We start from the raw sequence: 21,539 nt of genomic DNA, 5'->3' as shown, positions 1-21,539 counted from the left end.
GGGGAATGCGAATAGAAGTTAGTGTTTGTAAACATAGAACTGATTTGACTGGAACCTGCACATTTCCGGTCCGGGTGTAAACTGTATGGCGAAGTGGTATGGGGACCGAACCCGTAAATCCTTGACCCAAGGAAGCAGAAAGGGAAAAGATACGGAGGAATAATTAAAAATGTAGCTGGTGTAAATGTGAAATAATGTGTAAAAACGCGGCAGGTGGGTCATGCAGTGTATGAGGGGCGAAGAGCAGAGTCACCACTTTAGGAGGGAGACCTTCAGCCCGTCTTTTGATCCCCCGCCATTTTCCTATTTTACCGCAGATCTGCAGCATCTGTGCGTTTGTTTCTCGTGGTTGTGCATTTTAATCTTACTTCCGTTCAGACAAGGGAATGAGATCCGGATCTGTCACGTCCTCTCGTTGTGGGTGGGCATTTATTTTTTCTTGACTAATTTCACTGCTACGAGCTGCGGTGCATCTAATGTTTCCCCATGTACGACAGTATTTATGAGAGAATTAAGCCTTTTTCATTTATCAGTGTGTCTCGAAAATGTATACACTTCAGTTAAACCCCCTTCCAGAAGATTCAAAGCAGCAAACAACGTTGTCTAATATTTCCACAGAATTAAAATGGGGAATCGGTTTATTATTATTATTATTATTTTAAATTTTGAACAACCTATGCTCCATGGTCTATGCGTTCCTTTCTAACTTCTTTGTTCTGCCTCCAAAACCCCCGCCCCGGCTCTGAAGACGTGGAGCTCAAACTGCGCATGCACAGCCTCCGATGTTCATTGTTTTTTTTTCCGTTCTGTGTTGAAGCGGATCGTCCGGGGGAGACGGGGTAAAGGATTACTGTCTGCGCGGCAAGTACATCAAGTTCCCATCGGTGAGTATTTCAGGCCGTTCCGAGCGGGCATGTTTGAAACTGGCGGGTCGGCCCGGGTTGATGGAGAGAACCTGCCAGGGTCGATCCGGGTTGTGGGGCCTTCACACCGAACCGCCTGAGATGAGCCGCCGCTCAGCCCCTGTTGCTTTAGTCCTAGGAGTAGGTGAGGTGGTGATGGCGGGACTGCAATCATCGGTTGAGTTGTACCTGGGAAAAATTGCCTCCATCACCTCGCGCGGTATCGGATCCAAACTTCACCTGGTTGGATGCCTGGGGCCGATAACTGTGTTAGGTAATACCAAGACACGGGAAGCGGCCATTCGGCCTGTTGTGTTCTTGCAGCCGGAGGTTAAACGAAGCAATCGCATCTGCGGGACCCTGCTCCACGTGTATGAGCAGTTTCATCTTTCGTCAGTTCAGACAAAGCAGTGAGATCCAGATTTGTGACGTCCCCTCTTTTTGTGTGGGCAAAAAGTATATTAGTAAAACAGTATATTAGATAAAACATTAATAGAGTGTAACAAAGGTTTATGGTTACAGAGAAAGTTCAATGCAGGTAGACTTATGATGCAAAGTCACATCGAGTTACATTGTGAGGTCAGGAGTCCATCGTATCATGATGAGGAATTTTCAGTTTGCTTATAGCAGTAGAATGGGAGCCGTCCTTGAGCCTAGTGGTATGTTTACTGTTGTTTTTTTTTTAATCTTCGACCCGATGGGTGGTTGAGAATTGAGAATGTCTAGGGTTGTGGGAATCTTCGATTATGTTTCCTGATTCACTGAGGCAGCGGGAAGCATATAGACAGTCCATGGAGGGGAGTTTCTATGATGTGCTCAGCTGTGTCCATAGATCTATGCTATTTCCTGCAGTCAAACGAAGAATAATAACTGTAGGAAGTTGTAAAGTATCCGGATGGGATGTTTTCTATGGTGCGGTCAAGGATAAAGGTTACATGCAAACATTCTTGTTTGTAGTAGCATTGACATTTCAGGATCATATATATACTGCATATAGTAGTATGTTCTATTAATTCAGTATCTGTGTAATGCTGAAGAGCCATCAGTGATTGTTCTCGATCCCTTCTCCCAACTGGTTCTATCTGATCATTCCGTGCCATCTTGTTAAACCTCCTTCCAGCCTGTATCTCACCACGTCAATGATGTATATCTACCGTCTTTCTTCTAACCTTTGTCTCATTCTGAAGTATTGTACTGCACTTCTACCTCACTGAGCCTTCCAGGAGCTGTGTTTTTCTTGTTCGATTAATTGATGTTTACTTGAATACAGCACGAGGCAGGGTAAATGCAGCAGCCATTAAACCATTACATTTTAATTTCATCGTTACAAAATGGCTGCAGTGCTTTTTTTTTGTCATTATGAAACTCGTAGCATATTGTATGAAGCTTGTTATTTCCTTTCGCAATTATTTGCGGTGAGCTACTTCCTCCGTTTCCAGGGCAACAGCCCCCCGGAGCTGCAAGAGGTGTTGCACGTGTTTCCCGCTCTGAGGTCACCGTTACGTAGCGTAGAGACGGTGCCCTCAGGAGCAACTGCAACAGAGTGATAGATGGACGGAAGGATGCTGTGAGTATTGACGGTATGGAATGTGTTACACCAGGGTCGGAGTGAACTGAAAACTAACAAATTGGTGTGGTGCAGCTGGCATTACACAAATTTGTTAAACAGCTTTGGCCGCCCGAAATATTTTGCAGTCAGATATCATCTGTGCAGTAAAACAAAGAGAAAAAAGACAATGTATTTTGCAGGAATTTTACATTAAGATGGATAGACGATCGTTAGGTTCGTTTCTCCTCAGTTTGTGAATCGGAAATGCTAGGAACACCACGACAAATCGCTGATGCCAAAGCGTCACAGGGCAGTCATTGTGTAGGTTGTAATGTTCGGATGGAGTCTCGGAGAATATGGAACGGGCAGTATATCGGTAATTCTATAGCTGGGATTGAAATTTCCACAGTCTGCAGTGATACTGAAGATCGTGGCGATTGTCTGTCAAACAATTTGTAGTTTTACCAGAACATAACTATTTTGACCGAACTCCATGCCGGCAAGCGATTGAAGATGGATTTAGTAAATAGAGGCCTGTAACGAGTGTGATGTGTGTATCAGTAATGATAGTGGGAGGAAAGAATGCTGCGAGCATTGACTGTATGGAATGTATTACACCTTCTTCTTCTTCTTCTTCTTCTTTGGATATCCATCCCATAGGATGATGATGGTTCCATTTAGTCAGTTAGTGGGGTTTATATCCCACTCCTCAGAACGGAATTGCGTGTACGTGAATGAGTTTTAGGTCAGCAGAGAGCTGCGCAGGTCCAGACCCACCATGTCGACATCCCCTCCCGGTGGGGTCCAAGACGCCTGAGGGAAGTTCTGTTGCAGTGAATTGCCAGACGAAACTTGGTCTGTATTACACCAGGGTCGGAATGAACTGATAACCAACAAATTGGTAGGGGTGGCAATTGAATCTCCACAAATATGTTGAACAGTTTTTGGGTGTCCCAGACATTTTGCAATTTTAATATCTCTGCATTAAAATAGTGAAAAAATACCACTGTTGCTGGAAATGTAAAGCGAGAAGAAGAAAATACTGGAATCGCTCAGCAGATCTGCAGCATCTTGGACAGCTCCATATCTGAAACTGGGTCTTCCACCATTTCTCCTTTCACAGATGTAGACTGAATTACTGAATTCCCAATATCTTATACAGTATTTTACAATTTTACATTAAAAGCATTTCGTCCCAGCCACCCTGAGGAAAAGATGGCAGCCAACTGGGCTGAGCAAATTCCCGCTGACCAATAAGATAGTAAACAAATGAGCTCCGTCTGGCTGCTGGAGACAAGCAGGTTTATCCGCATCCTCTCACAATCTACAGACCAGTGAGCCAGCCTGAGCCCCAACCCAGGCAGAGCTTTGTTAAGTTTCAATTCCACCTTAATTTGAGAATCAGAAGTGGCAGGAAAACCACGGCAAATCGCCGGCTGCAAAGCGTCCCTCTGATAAGGGGGGCGCTGGGATCGGACCCAAATGCAAGACACAGACAACGAAGGACTAGAAACAGGACTTGACTAGAGAACTGGGACAAGAACACAAACTTGGGCTGGGACATTGGCTAAGCAAGCGGGACCAGGACAAAGAAATGGGAACTAGGAGCCTGGGCTTGGACTCAGTTCCGGAGACTCGACAAGGGCACAGAACCTGGTCTTGTCTCGGGTTCGGACCCCGGAACTAGGCGAGGACATGACGTGGCTACAGGAATGGACATGGCTTGGGTTCTTCATGGCTTGGGTACTTCGAGGCGAGGACATGACGAGGCTTGGCTTCTTCGAGGCGAGGACATAACAAGGCTTCGATTCGGACTCTGAGCCAGGGACTGGACAAGGACCCAGAACCTGTGCCTTGACTCGGGCTCGGACTCCGGAACTAGGAGAGGCTACAGGACGGAACGAGAGACTCCTTTCAAGACCAGGGAACTCCAGTACAGGACGAGGGGACTCCAGCACAGGACGAAACACATGGGTAGGACGAGGCAATGGACATGACGAGAACACGATGCCTTGACTTGGTATTCAGGAACAGCCTAGCCTTGGACTTGGGACGACAGGAACCTCGGAACCCTGGACTTGGGACGACAGGAACGCAGAACCCTGGTCTGGAGCACGGGAACACGGAGGCTTTTCATTCCAGGACGAAGGAGATGTCCTCCTTTTTTAAAGAAAGGGGCTTCCCTTCCTCCACCATCAACTCTGCTCTCAAAAGCATCTCTCCCGTTTCATTCACTTCTGCTCGCGTCCCATTCTCCCGCCACCCTACTAGGAATAGGGTTCCCCTGGTCCTCAGCTACCCACCCCACCAGCCTCAGGGTCCAACATGTTATTCTCCGTAACTTCCACCACCTTCAACGGGATCCCACCACTAAGCACATCTTTCCCTCCACCCACCATTTCTGATTTCCGCTGGGATCGCTCCCTACGCGACTCACTTGGCCAATAGTTCCACCCATCCCTCCCCACCGATCTTCCTCCTGGCACTTATCCTTGTAAGCGGAACAAGTGCTACACATGCCCTTACACTTCCTCCCTTACCACCATTCAGGGCCCCAGACAGTCCTTCCAGGTGAGGCAACACTTCGCCTGTTAGTCGACTGGGGTGATACACTGTGACTGGTTCTCCCGGTGTGGCCTTCTATATATTGGCGAGACCCGGCGCAGACTGGGAGACCGTTTCGCTGAACACCTACGCTCTGTCCGCCAGAGAAAGCAGGATCTCCCAGTGGCCACACATTTTAATTCCACGTCCCATTCCCATTCTGACATGTCTATCCACGGCTTCCTCTACTGTAAAGATGAAGCCACAATCAGGTTGGAGAAACAACACTTTATATCCATCTGGGTCGCCTCCAACCTGATGGCATGAACATTGACTTCTCCAACTTCCGTTAATGCCCCACCTCCCCCTTGTACCCCAGTCGTTGTTTATTTATTCATTATTATATTGTTATATTCTTTTTCTCTCTCTCCTTTTTCTCCCTCTGTCCCTCTCACTATACTCCTTGCCCATCCCCTAGGCTTCACGCCTCCCTCTTTCTTTCTCCGTGCGTCTCCCGTCCCATGATCCTCTGATATCCCTTTTTCCAATCAACTGTCCAGCTCTTGGCTCCATCCCTCCCCCTCCTGTCTTCTCCTGTCATTTTAGATCTCCCGCTCCCTCTCCCACTTTCAAATCCCTTACTAGCTCTTCCTTCAGTTAGTCCTGACGAAGGGTCTCGGCCCGAAACGTCGACTGTACCTCTTCTTAGAGATGCTGTCTGGCCTGCTGCGTTCACCAGCAACTTTTAAGTGTGTTACGTTATTGATGACTTTGATTTGTATATGAATGTACATAGCATGGTTAGCAAGTTGTGATGCTAAAATAGGGAGTCTTGCTGATATTGCAACATGTTGGAATGTATTTCTAAGAGACGTTTGTCAGTTATGGAGATAGAACCGAGAGAAAGCAAATGGTTTTCAACTTGGACAAGTGAAAGATGATGCATTTTGGAAAGTGAAACCATGGTGGGCCTGATATGCTGAATGGCGGAGCACCAAGTGTTGTGGAAAAGAGCGACCTTGGATTACAAGAGTAAAGTTCGCTGAAAGCAGACCTACAGGTGTAGAGGGTGGAAAATCAGGCTTTAATCATGCTGGCCTTCATCAGTCAGGCATTGAGTTTTGGATTACAGACATTACATTGTAGTTATACAAATAGCTGGTGAGGCTGCAGCGAGTATTCTGTACAGTTGTGATCACCCTATTGTATGAAATATATTATCGAGCTGGAGAGGGTGCAGAAGGGATTGATGAGGATGCTGCCTGGACTAGAGGGCCGAGTCATAGGGAGAGGTTGGCCGAGCTGGATCTTTATTCCACGGAGCACAGGAGAATTTGGGTGACACTGTAGGTTTATAAAATCAAGAAGGAGAAAGAAGTCGATAACCATCCTCTTTGTCTTGTTGACATTGGGAAAGTGGTTATTTGACTGGCTCCAGGCCTTAAGCTGTTTTCTCTGTCTGACATATCATTATTGTCGCTGATGATCCCCACCACAATGTGTCTTCAATGTGGTTATTGTGTGTTTGGCCATGCAGACATGTGTGAGCAGAGTGTACAACACGCAGCCGAGTTCACGGTAATGGGAATGGACAAGCGGTCCAACCTGACTGGCTGCGGTCTGTTCTCTAGGAAGCCCAACATCCAGTTGCTCAGTGGTGTGTTTGGATGGCTGAGAAGGGATTTGTTCACCAATGTCTGTGGGACAATAGTGTTACATGCCGAACTGAAACTCAGAAACAACATTCTGACACAAGTGTCCCAAGGGGAATGACAGATGCTATGGCATCTGCCCTGGAGTGATTCGGTAGGTAAATTCATTGTTGAGCGCCCAGTGAGCAAGGATTGGAGTTGTTGATGTGTGCCGTTATCAGCCGTTCAAAGCAGGCCATGCTGATTGGCGTCAGGTCCACCGGACAGTAGTCGTTTTGCTCTGAATGTGTAGAGTTCGTTGGTATAGGGAAGATGGTGGCTGATTTGAAGCATGTGGGAACAGCAGCCTGGGCGAGTGAATTGTTGACGATGAAGACATGAATGCGCTGATGTGCACACTGTATGCGAGCTCAGCCTGGATGGTTTCTGTCCCAACACCTCTGCAGATTCCTTATTACGTCTCGTGTTACAGACATTGACTGCTGAGCTGTCGGGGGGCGAGGGGAGTTAGTTTTCGTGGGTCGCATGTATTGAATGTCTCGAAGCAGTGCTCAGAGCGCCAGGGAGGACAACGTCACTGGTACAGTCAAGCCTATTTTTTCCCTCACGTAGTCTGTCAAGTCCTTGATGCCCAGCCTCATACACCAGGCTGGACGGCGGATAATCCTCTAAGGCGTTTCCAGTCACCAGTGGCGTCAAACAGGGCTGTGAGCTCGCACCCACACTGTTCAGCATGATGTTTACTGCCATGCTGATTGATGCCTTCCAGGACAGTGATGCTGGAATCAGCCTCAAGTACAGAGTGGATGGGAAGCTCTTCAACCTGAGCAGACTTCAAGCTATTATCAAAGTGAAGGAGACTGTTCTGAGGGACTTCCTCTTTGTCACCGACTGCGCCCTGTATGCTGGCTCGGAGCCAGAGATGCAAGTCAATATGGACAAATTCTCCACGGATTGTGACAACTTTGGACTCACTATCAACATCAAAAAGACCGAAATCATGCACCAGCCTGCTCCTCATGCACCGAACACAGAACCGAAATTCACAGTCAAAGGACAGAAATTACAGGCAGTGGACCAGTTTACTTACCTTGGCAGCACCCTCTCCCGACCAGTGACTATTGATACAGAAGTTAACTGCAGAATAGCAAAGGCAAGTTCTGCTTTCGGTAGACTGCACTCCACTATATGGGAACGTCGAGGAATCAGTCCAGCAACAAAACTAACGGTCTATAGAGCCGTGGTACTCACTACCCTCCTGTATGCCCGTGAAACGTGGATAGTGTATCGAAGGAACGCAAGACAGCTCACCCATTTCCACATGACCTGTCTTCGCAGAATATTAGGGATTAGTTGGCAAGAGAAAGTACCAGACACGGAAGGTCTCTCTATTTGAAGTCTGCCATCAGTGCACACACTGCTGATGAGAGTATAGACTCGGTGGGAAGGTCATTCATCCGTATGCCGGACGAGCACATAGTCAGGCAGCTCTCTTTTGGGGAACTCGCTGCTGGATGACGCTCTCATGGAGGGCAGAAGAAACGTTACAAAGACACACTATAGGCCTCCCTGAAGTGGTTTGACATAGACACGACCTCCTGGGAAATGCTGGCACAAAACGGCCCTACCTGGCGCGGCCGCGTCAGCAAGGACTGTCGAGCTTACGAAGCAAAGGCGCATTGCTGAAGGACAACATAAGCGGGAGCTGCGCAAGTCCAGAGCTACCAGCGAAACAACATGGGCCAGGACATTCCGTTCCCGACTTGGCCTGATCAGTCACCTTCGGACACACCGCATCCAGTCTCAAAATGACGAATGGTGTCGAGGTCTTCATCGACGACGATGGACCAAATACATACACCAGGGCTCGTTTCCCAGGGTTGGGGAGTCCGATGGAGGCACCTGAGAGATGAAGGTTCAAGGTAGCATTTAAGAGATGTTTGAGCACGTATATAGATGAGGGAAGTATAGAGGGCTATGTTCCGGATGCAGGAGAATGGGACCAGACCGAACATGGCACGGACTGGATGGGCTAATAGGAGTATGTAACTGGCAGTGATTGGGCTTCGGTCTACGTTGGTGCCTTCACTGATGCTGCGGGCTGTTCCTTCTTCAGCAAAGAAGCAGACGTCTCCGGGGGCTGGAAATTGGTAGCGTGAATCTCTCGGTGTGAGATGTGGGAACATCCAGCGTCAGATGTGGAAGAGATGTGCGAGGCTCTCGGTGTGGGCTGTGATCCTCCGAGGTTGGATTCGGGAATACCACGCATGTTTTGACCCAGATAAAATGCATCAGGTGATCAAGTTGTCTTGGTTTAAGAGATGTTGAGCGAGTATTTCTGTTCTGGGCTCAGATATTTGGTTCTGAATTTCCTTTGGAAGCAAAGCAGGGAATAAATTCCCATTCCATCCCTCACAAGGAGAGGCTGTGATTAAATGCGCTGTTTTGTGTTTGCAACAGTAGAAATAGACCGGGGTTTCAGAATTCAATTCACGTTTGGAAATTCCCCTCACTGTCACCTGTCTATCTGCCAGTGGAAGTCAAAGAGAAACTCCAAATGTTGGAGAGAGAACAGAATATTAAAGAGTACATCACAGGAACAGGCGCTTTGGCCACAATGGTGTGCCAAACCAGCTGAAAAGTAAATAAACCCCACCCCACCCCTCCCCCCAAAAAAAAGAGCTAATGACTCCTACCTACACAATGTCCATATCCTCTCAATATTCCTCACACCCATGGGCCTATCTAAACATCTCTTAAAACCCTCCAGTGTATTTGCTTCCACCACCATAACAGACAGCGCATTCCAGGCATCCACACCTCTCTGATGTAAAACAACTTACCCTAACATTTCCTTTGCACCTACTCCCTCACGCCTTCATTGCATGTCCTCTGGTATTAGACATTTCTACACAAAAAAAAAGATGCTCCGTGTCTACTCTATCTATGTCTTTCATAACCTTATAAACCTCTATCAGATCCTCCCTCAGTCGACACTGCTACATGGAGAACAACCCATGACTTTCCACTAAAAACTGTATGATGTTTGATCCGTTTTGACGAAATGTTAGGAAACCCAATTGCTAACAGTTTTCCTCTCCCACACAGCTGTTCCTTACCTGCTGAGCGTTTCTAGTGATTCCAGTTACTCTTTATTACATTCACCCTGGAACGTTATAAATCTCCTGCGAATGGACCAGTGCACCTGCGCTCGTTTTGTGAGAGTTGATAGAAGAGGAAGGAAACCAGAGCTTTTCCCAATACATTATCCTGGTACATATCGACCTGTTTTCCCCGGAAATGTATTCAGTACAGTTGTTGCTAACAAGCTTCACAAGAATAATCTGAGGAATGATAAGCATTATGCATGAGGAGAATTTGATGGCCCTGGGCCCGTGTTCAGAGGCGCTTAGAGGGATGGCGATTGGGTGTTGTTGGGGAGAGGTGAAGTTAAGACGGGAGTGATTATTTACACCAACTGAATAACAGCAAGTATGGATGCAGTGGGAATGGAGAAAACGTCTTGATTAGACGGAGAATTTGGAATCTGAGTGTGCTGCCTCAGAATATGAAGCTTCACTTTAAAACTGAGATGAGAGCAATTATTTAGCCAAATGTTGGTTTATCTGTGGAATTTGATGCCATAAAATGTAGTGGAGGCCACCGTTGGGTATATTCATGTTCTGGATTGCTAAATAGGTGAGTGTTATAGCAGGGAAGCAAGAATAGGGTGTTGGAAAAAAAAATCCTCCATGATTGATTATGGAGCAGACTAGAATGACCGTATCACCTAAATCTACTCCTACGTATTATAACACATCTTATACCATGACTGAACGATGACTTATTTGTATCCTATCACAAACAACACAAAGTCTGCAGATTCTGGAGATCCAAGCAACACACACAAAATGCTGGAGGAACTCAGCAGGCTAGGCAGCGTCTATGGAAGAGAGAAAAGTCGACTTACCGAAGCTGACTGGCCTGATGAGTTCCTCCAGCATTTCCTTTTTTTATAAAATGTGAGGGACAGTTACAGATTTCTTCACTCGGATAATTATGTATGAGTTCAAGATTTAAATTTCAATGAGTTTAATGGTTAATTCTCCTTTGTATTACTAACATGCTTCATTATCTCTCCGTTTAAAGTTAGATCTGGGCTGAGAGATATATTGGAAGAAACGCCCACGACTGGAAGAAAACCACAGCTGAAGATGAGGGAACAGCAGCAAGTGAACCAGCTCGATGACTGAGAGCACCAACTGAAGAGAACCATTCTGACTCAGAGTTTCCATTGATTCACTCAGGGGAAAGTTTGGTGAGTCTTATTTACTCAAACTCTAGTCCTTTAGACATTACATTTCTGTACCAAGGCTGGTAGGAAATAGACAATAGACAATAGGTGCAGGGTAGCCCATTCGGCCCTTCGAGCCAGCAACGCCATTCTCTGTGATCATGGCTGATCATCCACTATCAGTATCCAGTTCCTGACTTATCCCCACAACCTTTGATTCCACTATCTTGAAGAGCTCTATCCATCTCTTTCTTGAAAGCATCCAGAGACATGGCCTCCACGGCCTTTTGGGGCAGACCATTCCATATATCCACCACTCTCTGGTGAAAATTTTTTCCTCAACTCCGTTCTAAATGGCCTACCCCTTATTCTTAAACTGTGGCCTCTGGTTCTGGACTCACCCATCAGTGGGAACATGCTTCCTGCCTCCAGCGTGTCCAATCCCTTAATAATCTTATATGTTTCAATTAGATCCCCTCCCAGCCTTCTAAATTTCAGAGTATACAAGTCCAGTCTCTCTAATCTTTCGACATATGACAGTTCCGCCATCCCGGGAATTAACCTTGTGAACGTACGTTGCACTCCCTCAATAGCATGAATGTCCTTCCTCAAATTTGGAGACCAAAACTGCACACAGTACTCCAGGCGTAGTCTCACCAGGGCCCTGTACAGCTGCAGAAGGGCCTCTTTGCTCTTATACTCAATTCCCCTTGTTATGAAGGCCAGCATGCCATTAGCTTTCTTCACTGCCTGCTGTACTTGCATGCTTGCTTTCAATGACTGATGTACAAGAACACCTAGATCTCGTTGTACTTCCCCTTTTCATAACTTGACTCTATTTAGATAATAATCTGCCTTCCTGTTCTTACCACCAAAGTGGATAACCTCACATTTATCCACATTAAACTGCATCTGCCATACATCTGCCCACTCACCCAGCCTGTCCAAGTCACCCTGCATTCTCGTAACAGCATCCTCACATTTCACACTGCCACCCAGCATTGTGTCATCGGCAAATTTGCTAATGTCACTTTTAATTCCCTCATATAAATCATTAATATATATTGTAAACAGCTGCGGTCCCAGCACTGAACCCTGCGGTACCCCAATGGTCACCGCCTGCCATTCCGAATGGGACCCATTAATCGCTACGCTTTGTTTTCTGTCAGCCAGCCAATTTTCAATCCATGTCAGTACTCTGCCTCCAATACCATGCGCCCTTATTTTGCCTGCTGACCTCCTATGTGGGACTTTATCAAAGGCTTTCTGAAAGTCCAGGTACATTACACCCACTGGCTCTCCCTTGTCCATTTTCATAGTTACATCCTCAAAAAATTCCAGAAGATTAGCAAGCACGATTTCTCCTTCGTAAATCCATGCTGACTCGGACCGATCCTGTTACTGCTATCCAGATGTGTCGTATTTTCATCTTTTATAATTGACTCCAGTATCTTTCCCACCACCGACGTCAGGCGAACCGGTGTATAATTCTCTGTTTTCTCTCTTCCTCCCTTTCTGAAGAGAGGGACAACATTAGCCTCCCTCCAATCCACAGGAACTGATCCTGAATCTATAGAACATTGGAAAATGATTACCAATGCTTCCACGATTTCGAAACCCACCTCCTTAAGTACCCTGGGATGCAGGCCATTAAGTCCTCGGGACTTACCAGCCTTCAGACCCAACAGTTTATCCAACACCATTTCCTGCCTAATATAAATTTCCTTCAGTTCATCCATTACCCTAGGTCCTTTGTCCACTATTATATCTGGGAGATTGTTTGTGTCTTCCCCAGTGAAGACAGATCCAAAGTACTTGTTCAATTCGTCTTCCATTTCCTTGTTCCTTGTGAACCTGTTCCTTGTGAATAGCTGGAGTGAGACTGAATAATCCTAGAAATAACATGAATGCCTCTAACAGACCTAGCTGCAATCACTCCAGATCTACTAATGTGCTGTCAGTATCAGCTCTGCGAAGCCACGCACTTTCCCTCATATTGTTTGCTCATTTCAAACTCTTATCAGTTCTGTTTCCTTGCTATTCTGTATTAGATCAAAATTATCTCAAAACGCGTTGAGAATTTTTGCCTTTATAAGACACCGCAGTAGTTTCCTGCTGTAGTGATTGCACAAGTGTGGAATTACCATGAACTACAGCAGCATGTCATTGATTCCTCTGGCTATTGCAAGCTGCAATGATATACTTGCCCTCCAGTATATCGTCACGCAAGCCTTTGCTAAGGGCAAACACTCTTGAAGCCAAATGTCCCAGCATCGCATTTCACTCAGGTAATTTACATTTACATACGCTGTCATCATCAAACACTTTTCTACTAATAAATTGTCAGAACCTACGTACCTGTGACTAAGCAGAATAACTTGCAATGAAGTTATGTTCCCATTTGACCCTGTACCAAATGCATGGGTTATATCTGTAGTTGAGATGAGCAAATTGTCTTGGAGGCTGGTCAGCTGGAGCTGCGGGGGTCGGCTTAAACTCAGTATTTGTGGGATGAAAACCAGAGTGTTTGGTCAGATGATAGAACAGTTGAAATAAAGGCAGATGCAATGTTCATAGAGACTGTGGATGGATCGGTTGTGGACAGGGCATAATGTAGTAAGTTGGAAATGTGTTTACTTCAACAAAATAAGTATTAAAAGTAAGAGTAACCTAGAGCATGGTTCAGTACATGGATGGGACATGTTATAACCATTTCACAGACCTGACTGTTACAAGGGCAGAATTGAAGTTTGATGTTTCGGTTTTATTTGCGGGGGGGGGGGGGTGAAATGGGGAGAATTGTCTTTACTAATTAGGGATGGTATCACAGGTACATAAAGAGAGGACATCCATGTGGGTGAAAGTCCGAAACGGGAAGGGGGCTATCATTCTGAAATTATTCTATAGGCCTCCCCCAAAGCCACTGGTATAACGAGAGCAGATAACTTGGCAGTTTTGGGAAAGGTGCAGAAGCAACAAGGTTGTTATCATTGTTGACCTCCACTTTCCTGATGTTGATTCCACTTCCTTCTTCCAAAATGTGTTAATGGGGCAGAGTGCGTTGTGTGTCCAGGAAGGATTCTGGACATAGTTTGTGGATGGGCTAACTGGAGGAGTTACCATACTGCATCTAGTAGGAGGCAATGACGCTGGCGTGGTGACAGATGTCACGATGGGTGACGTTTTTGAGATAGTGACCACAACACCCCAACTTTTATCATGATCGTGGACAAGGATAGTAGCAGACGATATGAGGCAGTATTTAATTAGTGAGTGGATAATTACAATGGTATTCGGAGCAGCTTAGGAGTGTAAATTGGGAGAACATTTTCAAAGGGAAATGCACAATGAAACTGTGAAGGTTGTTTCAGGAACACTTGTATGCGGTTCGGGGTCGATTTGTTCCACACACATTTGAAGAATATTTATATAAACGAACCGTGATTCACAAGTGATGGGAACATTTGAGCAAGAGGGAAAAGGAAGCATTCTTTAGATTTAGGAAGCAACATTCAATCAAGGCTCCAGAGAATTATAAGGTAGCCTGGAAGGAGCTTAAGAAGTGACTTAGAGGTCAAAGGGAACTTGAGAAATCGTTGGGAAGTAGGATAAAAGAAAGCCCAAGGCGTTCTACACGTGGGTGAAGAAGAGGAGGGTGAAAAGATTGAGGGTAGGATTACACAGGAGCAAAGGTGGCAACGTGCCTGGAAGATGCGGTGATAGGCGAGGTGTTTAATGAATATTTTGCTTCAGAGTTACCAATGAGATGGAAAGTGATTGCGACGATAACATAGCAGCATGGCAATATTAAGAAAGATATGTTGTTCAATCTACCAATATACACCACGTTACTACAGGAAGTGAGGGGGGAAGGTTACGGGCCATTGACGATGATCGTTGAATCCTCTCTGGCCACAGGGATAGTGACACATCATTGGAGGCTGTCAAATAATGTTCCGTAATTCAATAAAGCAAATGGGTTTAATTCTGCGGATTATAGACCAGTGAGTGTTACATCGGGAGTGGGCCAACCCTTGGAAGGGGTACTTGGGGGCAGCATTTGGAGAAGCATAATTTTACTACGGATTGCCATTTTGGCTTTTTGAGGGTAAATGGAAAAAATGGAAGGAGAAGCGCCAGAGATATTTTTTCCACAATATGGCCCAGTCACACACAGAATATCTACCAACATTTGGTTTGACAGATGTGATCAGGAGTCATGGCATTGTGCATGGAAAGTTGTCTTCAACAATAAATTTTAAAGATGCTTGAAGATGGTTGTCAATAAGGGTGGCGGAGTGGATGTTGTACATTGAACTCCAGTAAAGCCTTTGACAAGATGCCTCATGACAGCTTGATCTGGAAGATAAGGTCCCATGCGGTACAGGGAGGGAACGTTAGATGGATTCAAAAATTGTCTTGAAGATATCAAGAAAAGAGTGGTGGTTGGAGGTTTCTCCTCAGAATGGAGGCGGGTAACTAGTGGTGTACCACAAATCCACAAGTTGGGACATGTGATATTCGTTATGGCAGTGATTTGAATGCAAGTGCACAAGGCTTGACGAGTAAGTTCGCGGATGACACAAAATTAGTAGATGGTATTCAATGTGAAGATTATCGCACTTGATAGGGGATCTAAATGGGCAGAGGAGCCGTAAATAGATTGTAAAACCAACACGAGCAGCAACGGTTTCATGCAGAGGCTGGTGATGATGTCGAGGGACCTGCCAGAGGAATGAGGCAGGCACAATTGTATAATTCTAGGAGCAGTTGGAATGTGAAGATGGAATTAAGAGGCCAGGAGGAAAATGAGTCAAACTTAGGAAATTAAGACCATCTCCTTGGGCACTGTGGTCAGCATTGTCTCATTAGGCTGAAGGGTATGTATCTGTGCTCTGTTGCTCTGTGACTCTACCAGTAGGATGCGCCAAATATTACTGGACAGACATACAGACATGGTGTGAGAGTTGATGTTAATAGTGAATGTTTGGTCCCTAAGCGAACTGCTGCTCTGGTACAGAAGATGGCGATACTGTCACATTTGCAAAGCAATTCTACTCTCTCTGACTCACTGTCCGCTTGTTGTGTGTAATTCAGGGCATCACCAGCAGGTGGAGCTGTCCTGCACCGCGACCAAAGTGTAAACAAGACGACGACAATCAACAATCGTCAGTCAGAATCAGAATGGCTACAGGTACGTTCACTGGGATAGTTTTCATTAAACTTCTTCCCTGTTGGTGCACAATAGCTCAGATGAAGAAACTTACACAGACGCTAACAGGGCAGAGAAAAATTTCATCGAGCAGTGTCATTGATCCCACGGGTAAAGCGGCTTTGTGCAATCGATATATCCAACAGTTCCAGCGCAGGGACCTGACACCAGTAATGGTCGAATGACTCCGCTCACCAGGCAAAGCTTCACCTGAGTGAAAGGAGCCGGAGAACCTGAATCAACAGGTTGAGATTTAAACACAAACAGGAATGTGACAGCTGTGTTTTTTGTTACGTGGAAGTCCAGGTTCACGGTTTGTTGCACATCAGGGCCTGTTTAGAGGTGAAAGACATCGCCAACTTTCATTTATAAAATTCAGAGGCAGGTTGTAACAGCATTTCCGGGACTTCAGAGATTGTGTAATAATACAGCATTTCAGGTTTTGTCAGGGAAGCTATCAACTTCCCCCACACTGCGCAAAGTAGATGAGGGGAATTTTCCGAACTCTGTTTTCTGTAGCCGAGCCGAGAGCATTGCCAGCCATGGAAATGGCTGAGGATCATGAGACACTTCATTTTAGATAATCCTGGGGTCTCTTCAGTGCATCGCTGTCTGGTACGGAGGGGCTACTGCACAGGATCGAAAGAAGCTGCAGAAGGTTGTAAATCTCGTCAGCCCCGTCTTGGGTACTAGCCTACCAATTACCCAGGACATCTTCAGGGAGAGCTGCATCAGAAAGGCAGCGTCCATTATTAAGTACCTCCAGCATCCAGAGCATGCCCCTTTCTCACTGTTACCATCAGAAAGCAGGTAGAGAAGCCTGTAGGCACATACTCAGAGATTCAGGAACAGCTTTTTCCCCTCCGCCATCCGACTCCTAAATGGACGTAGAACCTTGGGACACTACCTTACTTTATTTTTAATATATAGTCTTTCTGTTTTTGCACGTTTAAAAAAAATCTATTCAGTATACGTAATTGGTTTACTTGTTTGTTTGTTTATTATTATTATTATATTTCCCCTGCTAGATTGTGTATTTCATTGAACTGCTGCTGCCTCCGTAGGAAGTGTCCTGACGCTGTGTAGTGCCCCGGCACGAAGCCTTGATCCCAAACGTGGTACTGACTCTGTGTTCCGTGTACGGGTCCCGGCCCTACGTCCTGTTCCCAACGAGGTGTCCCGGCTCTGTGTTCCGTGTTCCTGTACTCAAGTCCAAGGCTTCGTGCTGCTGTACTCAAGTCTGAGCTACGTGTCCTCGTCCAGTTTCTTGCCTCTTCCAGTCCATGTGCCTTGCCTAGGCCAGGAGTTCCTCGTCCAGCCCGGTGCTGGAGATTCCTTGTCCCGTGCTGGAGTACTTCGTCCTGTCCTTGCCAAGATCCTAGTCCCGAGTCCTTGCCAAAATCCTAGTCCCGAGTCCTTGCCAAGATCCTAGTTCTGAGTCCTAGCCTAGACCCGGGTTCCGGTTCCGAGTCAAGACCCAGGTTCGAGTCCCAACCAAGACCCAGGTTCCGGGTCCTTGTCCAGACTCTGGTTTCGGAGTTCCGTGTTCCTAGTCCAGGCTCCTTGTTCCAAGTTCCTCGTCCGGGTTCCGAGTTCCTAGTCCAGTCTCCTTGCTCCTAGTTCCCCGTCCGGGTCCCGTGTTTCTAGTCCAAGTTCTAGCCCAGGCCCTGAATCCTAGTCTCGTTCAGGGCCTGTGTCCATGTCCAGCGTCGTTTCTTCCCGAATTCCCTTGCTTTCTGGATAACCTTCGTCCTGTTCCTTGTACTTTAGTGGCTGTTTCTTGCATTTGGGGCCGCTATCATCACCCTCCTTACGTCAGATTCTGTTTTAATACCCCAATCCATGTCTGGTCTGTGGCCAAATGGTGAACGTGAGTTCTCAATACTTCCCTCTTGAGATGATCTGCGACCTGAATTTAAATTACCTATATCTCTGATGGGAAACCCGCTTTACCAATGACCAACTGTCTCTGTCTCCGGTAGGCATTGTCACTCTGCTCAACTCTGTGATTCCAGGTGGAGTAAAACAGAGATTGCAGTGTGGAAACGGGCCCTTCGGCCCAACTAATTCATGCTGTTCTAAATGTCTCTGCGCTTGCTCGATTTCCCAGCAGCTTTTCACAAATTTTCCTTGCAGACTTCTTCTATCATTTTCCCTGCCCACATCTTCACAACTTTGTCATTTTATTTGTGTTTACAGCCTCCTCTGGCTGCATGTAATTTATATCCATCAGCCGCCACGTGAAAAAAAATGTACTTTCGGTCCTTTTTAAATTTCTGCCCTCGAGTCTCAGACTCCCCTAACCTAGGAAACAGACTATGACCATCTGCCTTATCTGCACTCCTGGTTATTTTATGTAGGTGTGTAAGGTGACCCTTCAAGCTGACATGATCCAGGACAAATTGTACCCGAACCATGTCACACAAAAACAAACAGCCCCATCCAGTAACGTACTTGTCAATCTCCTCTACACTCTTCCCAGCTGAATCACATCCATTCTGTAGATTAGCAACTGTAAATGCACATAAAGCTCTCTAAGGGAGACTTTACTTTTAGCTGCTAGAACTGCATGCAAGACTCTCCCTTTGCCAATGACTTGTATAGTTGTTACCTGACGATTATCAGCCGGGAGACGGGATGGACCCAGGGGATCAGGCATCAATGGCTTCAAGGTTATGGTCAGTCTGTAACCTAGGGGACTGGACATTTTTCGTCTCAAGTCAATAGTCAGTCTGAGACCCAGGGGACAAGACAGTGTGTGACAAAACAAACGCAGATCGTGTGATCTGGAGGATCGGACCATGAGTAATCCAGTGGCTTGTCTGTGAGTGACACAGGTGACTGGACAGTTTGTGTTCCAGGGAGATTTATGTTTGTGGAAGATAATCCCAGTGATAATTCTCGGTATCACCTGATGCCGTTCCATTAATAACCGTTGGTTATCAGTGTGTTCAGCTAATGCGTAGCCGGCGATCATTATTAATGCGGCTTATCGGGATGGTCCCCTAGCAGGACGTGTGATTCACATTCCACTAGTACAGTCCCACTCCAAATCTGCTGAGACAGAGTCTCGGCTCCATTGCGGACACCCATTGTGAATCCTTCGAGTATAAACCACTCTAAACCTGCTATTCATTATTTATTTCAGGTGGGAAGTTAAATCTGGTACGGAAAGCACTCAAGAGGTTCTTACCATGCAAGTTATTGAGGGAAGATGGTCGGGACCCGGGAAGCAAGGTACCAAAGCAGGGTCGGATTGAGAGCAATGTCCCAATAGACTGTGGTCCAGCCGCAGCAGAAGTGGAGCAAATTCAGCCCAGAGACAGTGACGTCAGAGACACTGATCCGGACCCTGGAACCGGTACAAGTGAGGCGACTGTCTGTCAGCCCAGAGACAGTGACGTCAGAGACACTGATCCGGACCCTGGAACCGGTACAAGTGAGGCGACTGTCTGTCAGCCCAGAGACAGTGACGTCAGAGACACTGATCCGGACCCTGGAACCGGTACAAGTGAGGCGACTGTCTGTCAGCCCAGAGACAGTGACGTCAGAGACACTGATCCGGACCCTGGAACCGGTACAAGTGAGGCGACTGTCTGTCAGCCCAGAGACAGTGACGTCAGAGACACTGATCCGGACCCTGGAACCGGTACAAGTGAGGCGACTGTCTGTCAGCCCAGAGACAGTGACGTCAGAGACACTGATCCGACCCTGGAACCGGACAAGTGAGGCGACTGTCTGTCAGCCCAGAGACAGTGACGTCAGAGACACTGATCCGGACCCTGGAACCGACTGACTGTCTGTCAGCCCAGAGACAGTGACGTCAGAGACACTGATCGGGACCCTGGAACCGGTACAAGTGAGGCGACTGTCTGTCAGCCCAGAGACAGTGACGTCAGAGACACTGATCAGGACCCTGGAACCGGTACAAGTGAGGCGACTGTCTGTCAGCCCAGAGACAGTGACGTCAGAGACACTGATCAGGACCCTGGAACCGGTACAAGTGAGGCGACTGTCTGTCAGCCCAGAGACAGTGACGTCAGAGACACTGATCCGGACCCTGGAACCGGTACAAGTGAGGCGACTGTCTGTCAGCCCAGAGACAGTGACGTCAGAGACACTGATCCGGACCCTGGAACCGGTACAAGTGAGGCGACTGTCTGTCAGCCCAGAGACAGTGACGTCAGAGACACTGATCCGGACCCTGGAACCGGTACAAGTGAGGCGACTGTCTGTCAGCCCAGAGACAGTGACGTCAGAGACACTGATCAGGACCCTGGAACCGGTACAAGTGAGGCGACTGTCTGTCAGCCCAGAGACAGTGACGTCAGAGACACTGATCCGGACCCTGGAACCGGTACAAGTGAGGCGACTGTCTGTCAGCCCAGAGACAGTGACGTCAGAGACACTGATCAGGACCCTGGAACCGGTACAAGTGAGGCGACTGTCTGTCAGCCCAGAGACAGTGACGTCAGAGACACTGATCCGGACCCTGGAACCGGTACAAGTGAGGCGACTGTCTGTCAGCCCAGAGACAGTGACGTCAGAGACACTGATCCGGACCCTGGAACCGGTACAAGTGAGGCGACTGTCTGTCAGCCCAGAGACAGTGACGTCAGAGACACTGATCAGGACCCTGGAACCGGTACAAGTGAGGCGACTGTCTGTCAGCCCAGAGACAGTGACGTCAGAGACACTGATCCGGACCCTGGAACCGGTACAAGTGAGACGACTGTCTGTCAGCCCAGAGACAGTGACGTCAGAGACACTGATCAGGACCCTGGAACCGGTACAAGTGAGGCGACTGTCTGTCAGCCCAGAGACAGTGACGTCAGAGACACTGATCAGGACCCTGGAACCGGTACAAGTGAGGCGACTGTCTGTCAGCCCAGAGACAGTGACGTCAGAGACACTGATCCGGACCCTGGAACCGGTACAAGTGAGGCGACTGTCTGTCAGCCCAGAGACAGTGACGTCAGAGACACTGATCCGGACCCTGGAACCGGTACAAGTGAGACGACTGTCTGTCAGCCCAGAGACAGTGACGTCAGAGACACTGATCGGGACCCTGGAACCGGTACAAGTGAGGTGACTGTCTGTCAGCCCAGAGACAGTGACGTCAGAGACACTGATCGGGACCCTGGAACCGGTACAAGTGAGGTGACTGTCTGTCAGCCCAGAGACAGTGACGTCAGAGACACTGATCAGGACCCTGGAACCGGTACAAGTGAGGCGACTGTCTGTCAGCCCAGAGACAGTGACGTCAGAGACACTGATCAGGACCCTGGAACCGGTACAAGTGAGGCGACTGTCTGTCAGCCCAGAGACAGTGACGTCAGAGACACTGATCCGGACCCTGGAACCGGTACAAGTGAGGCGACTGTCT

General features: G+C 47.3%; 1 protein-coding gene across 1 annotated transcript in view; it reads left to right on the top strand.

Annotated features, from left to right (window-relative positions):
- The first annotated feature begins 840 nt into the window (after positions 1–840).
- Positions 841–21,539, top strand: part of LOC134341672 (NACHT, LRR and PYD domains-containing protein 3-like) — a 43,515-nt gene continuing 22,816 nt past the window's right edge. The window contains exons 1-4 of the mRNA XM_063039598.1: positions 841–884; positions 10,797–10,965; positions 16,039–16,135; positions 19,302–19,664. Of these exons, the coding sequence (XP_062895668.1) occupies positions 16,126–16,135; positions 19,302–19,664 (373 nt within the window). The 5' untranslated portion in view covers positions 841–884; positions 10,797–10,965; positions 16,039–16,125. The remainder of the gene's footprint in view (positions 885–10,796; positions 10,966–16,038; positions 16,136–19,301; positions 19,665–21,539) is intronic.

This window comes from Mobula hypostoma, unplaced genomic scaffold, assembly GCF_963921235.1.
Source record: "Mobula hypostoma unplaced genomic scaffold, sMobHyp1.1 scaffold_36, whole genome shotgun sequence".
NCBI lineage: Eukaryota > Metazoa > Chordata > Chondrichthyes > Myliobatiformes > Myliobatidae > Mobula > Mobula hypostoma.
This window is presented reverse-complemented; position numbering and strand designations above follow the sequence as displayed.